The 10,000-nt window shown below is 47.2% G+C and overlaps 1 protein-coding gene across 1 annotated transcript in view; it reads left to right on the top strand.

Moving 5' to 3' along the window:
* Nucleotides 1-6,412: 6,412 nt before the first annotated feature.
* The window catches only part of LOC310792922 (uncharacterized protein), a gene marked incomplete at its 3' end in the record, with an annotated part of 49,672 nt that continues 46,084 nt past the window's right edge, over nt 6,413-10,000 (top strand). The window contains exon 1 of the mRNA XM_083654688.1: nt 6,413-6,547. Coding sequence (XP_083510814.1) covers nt 6,475-6,547 — 73 coding nt within the window. The 5' untranslated portion in view covers nt 6,413-6,474. The remainder of the gene's footprint in view (nt 6,548-10,000) is intronic.

A 10,000-nucleotide genomic window follows, 5' to 3' on the forward strand; every position in this document is an offset into this window, starting at 1 on the left:
TTTTGCCAACAAACAAATAACACAGCGATCGAGACAACACCGGCCTCATGGCGTGAAGGATTCAGTTTGGAAGTGGTTCTGAGCTGTTGTCTGCATCTGACCACCATGACCTTCCACAAAATGCCATGTGATGCTGCTGCCTGCCATGTATATTAAGGCCCTTGTTGTGGTTGCATTACTTGGTGCATCAGGATATTGCCCGGTGCGTTGCTTTGTTTTGGGGTTCTTTGTTTTGGGGAGTAGTTGGCAGAACTCATCCCACCACTTTAATAGGCCTTTTAGGACCGGAGGAACTTGTTCACAGTTGGAGGAACTCTCCCCTTGTTAGTTGTTTTTGCCATCACAGGAACTGGGAACCATACTGTAGTAGTTCTTAGAACGCTGTTTTGAGGGATGTTGTTAGCTCCTACTTGATTGGTCGAATTTCTAGAAATGCCCGAGATGGTAATATCGTCACTATCGTTCACTCACTATTATCATTTATATTTTTTAGCAAGCTAACGTTAGCTAGCTAATTCTTAAAGTAGTATCAATCCCCCGTGCACTCTCGGGTTGCTTTGCCGCGAAGCTACTAGTAGTGGTTAGCATGCTAACCACCGGCTGGCACGTCACTTCAGTGTTCCTATAGATACAGTCGGTCTGTGTGGGAACGGCCACAAAATGTTACTATGGTTGGCGTGCGAGACTAGACGACGGGGGGGGGGGGGACCCCCCATATATCTCAATGGGCTGACTCACCAAAGGACGGTGCTGCGGCTCTACACTACAGGATTGGGGATTCAAGAGCAGGTCCAATATAGACGTCTGTTCAGATGTGCGTTTACTGTGGTGGTTGAATCCCCAATCCTGTCTGCCTGCGCTGGGCTAACAGCTAAATGCTAACTGTGCTGGCTGCAGGAAGAACAGGAGGATTTACCCCATGCTGCTTTTTTTTATATAAACATAGGCTATAATATTATAGGCTGTGTGTGGTAGTTGGAACATAGTTTCAAGTTGACGTTTATTTATGTTTGTAGTTGAAACAAAAACATAAATACTGTAGGCTACATCAATGGAAATGTTTGATCATTAATATCTACTTTTAGAAATGATATAGGTTGAAATCAAATCACTGTGCATAATTGTGAAAGTGTCTTTATTGACAGATGAAAAGGCTGTTATTTACCCTTTGTCACCACCTGGTGAGTAAATATATGTGTAACTAAAATGTAATGTAAAATGTATCTACCGGTCCTTGGCGCAAAAAAGGTTGGGAACCCCTGTGTTACATAACTGGACAGTCATGTAATTCAGGTTACAGCTCAAAAAACTCGATATTGAAATGAATCGAATCGGAATCGAATCGAATCGAATCGGGATTAATCGATTCGGAACCTTGTGAATCGGAATCGAAGCGATTCTTGAAATTTGAACCAATACCCAGCCCTAGTAGGGAGTCCCCACAGTTTGCTCCTAAAACATGGCCTATATCCATATAGGCCATGTGTATTGTGCTTTCACTAAGCCTGTTTATCCACTTCAGCCTAGCTGATGGAAATAGTCCCTTGTTTTGTTTGCTTGTAGGAATTTGGATGGAAACTAGAAGCAATAAGTGAGAAATATGCTTAGCGGCTTGGGACTACACAGGGTTCAACTTGAGTAAACTAACCTAAATATGAGAGCACAGCTGGTGGTGCTTGTGTTTACTGCAGTCTGTTGCTTTTTATAGAGCCGCTTTGATTGCTAAAATACAATAAGGCTAAAGGTCTGTTATTGTGAAGGGCCAGTTTCACATATCTTCACCTTTTCTGCAAGCTGTTTCCTATCAGTTGGTTAGGTCTTAAGGTGGTGGGAGGAGCACATAAGCAGCTCATGTGTGGTTTAATTCTGCACAGTGTAGCATCACACTCCGCTGGGGGCCGGTTAGATGTGATGAATCGGCTGATGCGACCGACAGGCTATTGATTGACACATTTGGGAGCTCCTGCCCAGCAGCTGGGATCTGTTTGTCCAAGGTCACTGGAGGATGGAGGGAGGGGGAGGAGAGACAGAGAGAGAGAGAGAGAGAGAGAAGCTGGTAGAGAGAGAGAGAGAGAGAGAGAGAGAGAGAGGAGGTCAGTGAAGGGAGGATAGGATGTAAGAGAGATGGAGGGAGAGAGGATGACTAGTTGCCTGTCGATGTTATCACATGCTCTCATTCCACCAATCGATCGCATCCACAGAGCTCAGTGTTCAGAGTTCACTATCTCCACACTCTGCTGTCGGAATCTCAATTACTGTACAATCTCTCTCTCTCTCTCTCTCTCTCTCTCTCTCTCTCTTTCTCTCTCTCTCTGAGTCTCTCCATCTCACTCTGTTTCCACCTCTCCTTTTGATACAGATCCAGTATAAATATCACACCTAGTTAGAGCAGTGATTTGCAATATTCAAAACCATAACCACCAATCCAACTTCAGCTTTTAGTGGCATGGCATACAGGTGTTTGTGTACCTTGTACAGTACATTGACAAAGCGCACACCAACAAACGTCAAACAAATGTCGAACAAAATAATAGGCTATAAGAAAAATAATACAACAGAATCTACATCAGAATCTTCTTTACTTTGAATATTGGTGAATAATAATGATATCACCATCTTAACCACCATTTTCCCCACGTTCTCTCTTTCTCTCTGCTGTCTGTATTTTCCTGTCTCCTCTAATGATCTGACAGGAAGTGTTTAGGCAGTGGGGGGCAGGTTAGGTTGAGGATCACAGCACACACACAGTGGGCCCGCCCTCTGTTTGTGGGGGGGGGGGGGGGGTTAGGTTGAGGATCACAGCACACACACAGTGCGTGATTTCTAACCCCACATAGGATAAGCAATAACCACGCCCTGCGGCGCCGGGATTGGCCAGGAGCAACACTGGAGGGCACGCAGCCCAGCGATTTCATGAACCAACTGAATAGCTCTTGAGAAGGACAGCGATTTCGAGAGCGGACATTGAGAGCGGACATTGAAATGAATTATGGTCACCTACCTTCCTTAGCATAGTAATAATAATAATAAGCATAATAATTGTAATCTACACAATGTACACAATCTACAAAAACATGCAATAATATAAACGGTGTTGTGTTCACGTTCATAGCTCATATAATATAATGTATCATATCGTTAATTTCAAGCTTAATTCTTACCCAGAGAAAAGGTAGGCTACAGCACTGAAAATGTAACAAGCAATCGTTTTTTAAACATCTTTATTTTAAAAGATGAAAAACCCCAGGTGCTTTAGTCCAAGCTTCAATGCTCCTGGCCAATCCCGGCGCCACAGGGCGTGGTTATTGCTTATCCTATGTGGGGTTAGAAATCACGCACACACAGTGGGCCCGCCCTCTGTTTTGGGGGGGCAGGTTAGGTTGAGGATCATAGCACACACACACAGTGCCCTCTGTTTGGGGGGGGGGGGGGGGGTTAGGTTGAGGATCACAGCACACACACAGTGGGCCCGCCCTCATTAGACATGGGCCAGGTGGTGTGGTGGGATCATGCTAAGAGCTTATTTCCACATGCTGGCTGGGACCATGCAGGGAGCATGTGGAGAACCGGTGAGCATCATCCAGATGATGGCTAGTCTCGCTTGCCAGCCTCCCCTCCTTCTGTGAGAGGAGTCTGGCAGCGCCGGTCTCCATTCTGGGATTGCGGGGTGATTGGTTTAACCAATCACACTCATCTTGGGCGGCACTTAGCGGCAGTGCCCTTGGAAAATAGTTTCAACAATCCAAATCTTCGTCAAAACTTACTACTTTCAGCGTGTAGCAACGAGCTAGTGTGTATGTTTCTGCCGTTAGCTTGCTAGCTAGTTAGCGTTGTTGTTTTCACTGCGGCAGCCGGGGACATTTACAATAACACACAGGGAGGAGGGAGCGGGAGCCGCTCTGATTGACATGGTCGGAGCCAATGACAGAGCTCCGGCAGCGACTGAAATGGTCGCCTCCAATGGGAGAGCAGCTGTAGAGCAGGGGAGGGCTTATGCCAGCAGCCTGTTTCCATGCAGCCAGACTCCTCTCACGGAAGGGCGGAGAGGCTGGCAAGCGAGACTAGATGATGGCAGACAGCGCTGCTACATTTGATGGGGAAGAACAAGCTGATGTTAGAGGTGTCTACAGCATGCAAACTGTGTAGTTGTACGTAAGAACCAGTGTGAATTTGCAATAGTTGCGAGTGTGACCACCCACATATGCACATTTCCAAAATGCAGGATTGCAGGGCCACCCTACTCTGCCTCTGTCACCCTGCATTTTGAAATCCCCCCCACCCTAGCCTAGGTAAACCCAGCCCCCACGTGACCTGCTCTCTCAGTTCCCAGTCACTAGTGACTGAGAACAGGTCTGAGAGCAGCTCACGTGGGGGATGGGTTTACCCAGGCTACCCCCACCCCCCCCTCCCTTTTAAGCAATTGCCATGAACAGAACACAAACCTTCACACAGACACACCCGTGACCTCCATGCCAAATTTTAGGCTTCTGCCCCTGCCACCCTGCATTTTGAAATTTGCCCACCGCCCCCCTTTAGGCACGAACACACACACACACACACACACACACACACACACACACACACACACACACACACACACACACACACACACATTCGATGCCTCATGCCTGTGCCATGGGCCTGCACAGCATCTGTACTGGTTCTATTGAGCCATTCACTTTACAAGAAGCAATCACACTGAAGAATACTGAGAATAATTGACATCATATGACAATGTTTGAGACAGTGTTGTTGTTGTGTTGTGTTGGAGAGCGGGGGGGGGGCTCAGCTGGCTGCTTACTACACCACATTTAAAGGTGTTAGGAGGCCTTTTAATTTTCACCCTATTATGTTAGCGGCAGAAAACCATAACTCTGCGGTAATGATCCATTATGCTCGAACAAGAGAGAAGACAGAGAGCCTCAGCTGCTCTGTCTCCACAGCCAATCTCCCCTGGATTGAGCTGAATGACTACCTTACACACACACACACACACGCACGCACACACACACACACACACGCACACACACACACACACACACACACACACACACACACACACACACACACACACACACACACACACACACACACTGTGACACACACACACACACACACACACACACACACACACACACACTGTGACACACACACACACACACACACACACACACACTGTGACACACACACACACACACACACACACGCACGCACACGCACGCGCACTGTGACACACACACACACACACACACACACACACACACACACACACACACACACACACACACACACTGTTACCGGGGTGGACACCCAGCATGATTAAAGGGGTGTGACTTGGCATATTAACATGTTCTTCCTGTTCCATTATTCATGAGTTAGCCTCTATGCTAGCTGTCACCATCTACAGTAGCTGCTGAAGGCGCAGCTATGCAGAGGAAGCTTAGGCTATAAGCTTACTTTGCATTCATATTGTCCTGGTGGTGGAAACATCGCCTTTATGGAAGCTAAGCTAATCGAATCTAATTTCTCAATGCCACAGCATGCTGCAGATTGCCCTCTGAATTGAGATTGTTATATTTCGTTCTTTTTTTATACATTTTTGTTGAGTTTTATTATTACGTCCTAAAAGAACAAAAAGCAGAGCTCTTTACAGCACATTCATAAAAGGGGGGAAAAACTAGGTCCAACCAACCCCACAGATTTTTAGATTTCAGATTCAGAGTAAAGCCCCAAACGCACAGGGAGCGTCCGACGCTATAGCGTTTGGAAGCCCACCCATTGTTTTAAACGGCCGAACACACCAAGAGCGTTCTGACGCGCGTCAAACTGCCTTGACGCCCGCGGCCCGTCGCCCGTACTCTGAACCCGTTTCGATTTTGGAGCGTCAAATGAGGTTCCAGCAGCGACCAAGTGCGACACAATCTATTATTAGCACTCAAATGAGATGACGTTGGGCTTTGATTGAGTGTGTGAGGAAATAGGATGCACTGGCAGAGGCACAGAAAATGAGCAATAAACGGATTTCTCCTAGCAGAGGTTGTGTTTGATCACGGCTTCCCACATCGTTTGGCAGGACTTCAGAAAGAGTTATATATTAACCCTGCTGCATTGTTCACTTTCATTTCCTTATCTCCCACCACAACCCCCCACTCCCCTCCCCTCTCCCCTCCCAGCCCTTACCCCACCACGACATCTCGAGGGCGCCTGCACCCTCTTCCTCCTCCCTCCCTCCTGTCCTCTCCCACACGGCCTGTCCTCTCCCACACACCTGGGGACTCTGGTTTCCCGGGAACCGGTTTGTACAGTCAGCAGCCAGGCTGAGGCAGTGACAGAGACTTAAATCTGACAGAGACACGCAGCGAGCGAGCGCGACGACAGATATGAGGAAACCTGTGTGTCTGAACGAAGGACTGTGACTTCCTCAATGATTGATTGATGGTGGTGCTCAAAGTGTGCTGAAGAAGCCAGTCGGAGATGGAGGAGCATAGCTACGATGTGAGGTATGGGACGGGGGAAGCCCAGCCTTCCTGGAGAGCAGGCCACGCAGGTACTGTGGAGATCTTGTGATTAATTTGCTCGTTATGTTGCCAGCGATTCCTCTGTCGTTAAATAGTCAAGAGGAAAGAAGTCGTCGAGGTAACACTTTTTATGAAGACAGCGATTAAAGTTCTCAGTCGCTATGACGGATTTCAGTCAATTGGAGTCGGATATGAAATGTGAAACTATGTTGGAACATAAGGTGAATAGCATACTGATTCAGCCTGGAACACAATCCATGCATCATTACTGGGTGTTTTGGAACTTTAGAGTGAAATGAGTGTGATATGTACACACTGTCCGCCTTTTTTACATGAAAACATATGGGAAACTGGAATTACTGGCAGATATAACGTTAGGTTCGCGTGGGCTCACTTTTGAACCTAACAGAGAGTTAAATTCACAGTTTGAAGACTTGTTACTCACTTTGGGTTGAAAACAGGAAAGAACGCGAAGTTTCTTCTTTGTCTTAACGTTCTCACACCACCACCCCCTTCTCCTTGTCCTCCCCTCCCCCCTTCCTCCTCCACTCTACCACTTCTCTGAACTGGGTGCGCTTTTTGTAATGCCCCCCGCGCGTTGCGGTTGAGTGGACTTGGCCTTTTTTATGATTAAAACTGCAAATTTTTTAATTTGAACAGATAATTAATCACGATGATCCGATGTAGAAGCCTCAGAAGTCGATGGGGGGTCGGCCCATGGACGATAGTCGATGCCATCGTCCGTCCGTCCATCGTGCTGCCAACCCTACATGATAATGTCTTCTGAATGTGCTCATAATAACCTTCATAGAACGTGTTACTTCCGGGTAACATCACACCTGTGAACCCTGCCAGGGTGTCACTTCTGTCTGTGCTGAGTGCAGTCAGATCGAAAGCATTCTAAACACGCAGTGTGCCGATTGAAGTTTGACCAAATTCAAATTAAAGTCAATTGAACAAAACAAACATTGCTGCTAAATTCATTTGTTTTGTTCAAAATGACCATGAACGTGTGTCACCAATGTAACTATGTGAGTGCCAGCATCAAATCAAGGGAGGGGAAACAAATCTAAAATGAGCACTGCACCAAAGTGCAACCTGCATCGCAAAGCCATCTGAGCTGGTTACAAACCCAAAATATACCATGTGTGAAGCTTTTAATGTGTTTTGGGGTTTGGGAATAACAGCCTTGAATGGGTTGTTGTCTGCACGCGACGCACCAGGAAGGCGAGTCGAGCCCAGACGATGTGCGCGCTGTTTTCGATTGGCCTTTGGCAGAACAGTTGTTTCTGGACTTTGTTGTCTTTTCATAGCTTCTAATCGAAAAATGGCCCAAAGCACAAAGATGAGAGAATTTGACGGCACAGCGCACACACTGGAAACCGTCAGGCCCCTTTCATGTTTACATTTATTTATTTATTATTATTTCAATTTTAAACATATTTCATGTATCTGTTAATGTAACACAGCAGCATCAGAGCACATAGAGGCCAACACTTTAAAAGGCTTGACTTCTTCTGATTGTGAAAAGCTCATGTAGTGTATGTACTGTAGCCTATAGCGTCTAATGCAGTGGTTCTCAAATGTTTTCACATGAGGGACCTCTAAACGGACAAAAATTAGACCACGGACCCCCTTTTGATAGGATTTTGTCCCATGGTCCCCCATATGTAAATAAGATTGATGATTTTAGATGTTCTATTACAGAAAGTGTATAAAACCCATGACCAAAATAGTCATTTTGTCACTTATGAATGGAATTATAGTGAAAATAAAGTATCCCCCTTTTGGCTGGGGACCCCCTGGAACACCCTCAAGGACCCCTGGGGGTCCCCGGACCCCCATTTGAGAATCACTGGTCTAATGCAGACACTTTATACCAGTGTTTCTCAAACTTCTTGATGTCAAGGGCCCCTAAAGTGACACAAATTAGACTATGGACCTCTATTTGATAAGATTTAGGGTGCTTTCACACTGGCCCCCCGGAACCATTCCTGAGTACACTTGTCCCCAAATTGACCCCAGTTTCAGAACATTTGCCGAGTGTGTGAACGTTCCGTTCCGTTCTGCGCCCGGGCGCGCAACAGGCAACCGTGACAGGATGCACTTGAAAAGGTGGTCTGGGGAGCGCTTTGGCGTGCCCGGGCACGGAACACTTGCGAGTGTGAAAGCCAACCGTTCCGAACCACATAGACAACACACACGGGCGAGGATACACTGCAGGCATAATGACACAAGTGCAATTTGTTCCGTTTCCGGGTGCGGAAGAAATATTGTAATGTGAAAGCTGACCAGCGGGGGAGAGTGACACACTGCAGACGCTGCTGGAGAAAAGCTGCTTTCTACTAGTGACACACTGCAGACGCTGCTGCTTTCTACTAGTGACACACTGCAGACGCTGCTGCTTTCTACTAGTGACACACTGCAGACGCTGCTGCTTTCTACTAGTGACACACTGCAGACGCTGCTGCTTTCTACTAGTGAGACACTGCAGACGCTGCTGCTTTCTACTAGTGACACACTGCAGACGCTGCTGCTTTCTACTAGTGACACACTGCAGACGCTGCTGGAGAAAAGCTGCTTTCTACTAGTGACACACTGCAGACGCTGCTGGAGAAAAGCTGCTTTCTACTAGTGACACACTGCAGACGCTGCTGGAGAAAAGCTGCTTTCTACTAGTGACACACTGCAGACGCTGCTGCTTTCTACTAGTGACACACTGCAGACGCTGCTGCTTTCTACTAGTGACACACTGCAGACGCTGCTGGAGAAAAGCTGCTTTCTACTAGTGACACACTGCAGACGCTGCTGGAGAAAAGCTGCTTTCTACTAGTGACACACTGCAGACGCTGCTGGAGAAAAGCTGCTTTCTACTAGTGACACACTGCAGACGCTGCTGGAGAAAAGCTAGACAGGTGGGGTTGATGGAGAGGAACGAGTGGTTTTCTCTGACTCACATTGAACTGAATGGCAGCTTTGGATGTGCTCCTATCAGTATTGAGGCCTGTGGCTCACATTCCCAAAACCTTTCTACTGTGTGTGTGTGTGTGTGTGTGTGTGTGTGTGTGTGTGTGTGTGTGTGTGTGTGTGTGTGTGTGTGTGTGTGTGTGTGTGTGTGTGTGTGTGTGTGTGTGTGTGCGCACGCGTGTGTGTGTGTGTGTTCTCAGGCAGCAGTGTGCTTATGATGCGAGTCTGGTCAGAGTCTTGTTATGCTGTGAATCCAGGCCTCAGGTTTACAGAATTGGAAAAACAGGAAGTTGACAGACAGGAAGAGGAAGTTTGGGGTCAGACCAGTAGGTGGGCTCTAACCCGGGCCTAGACAGCATGGTGGGAGATGTTGTGTCCCCCTCACCGTGTTGACAACACAAGCTAGTCTTTATTGTAATCACACAACACACACCACAGCACACATGCATGCAGTGACCACACACACACACACACACACACACACACACACACACACACACACACACACACACACA

This window comes from Poromitra crassiceps (genome assembly GCF_964638095.1).
Source record: "Poromitra crassiceps genome assembly, chromosome: 18".
In the NCBI taxonomy this organism is placed as follows: domain Eukaryota; kingdom Metazoa; phylum Chordata; class Actinopteri; order Beryciformes; family Melamphaidae; genus Poromitra; species Poromitra crassiceps.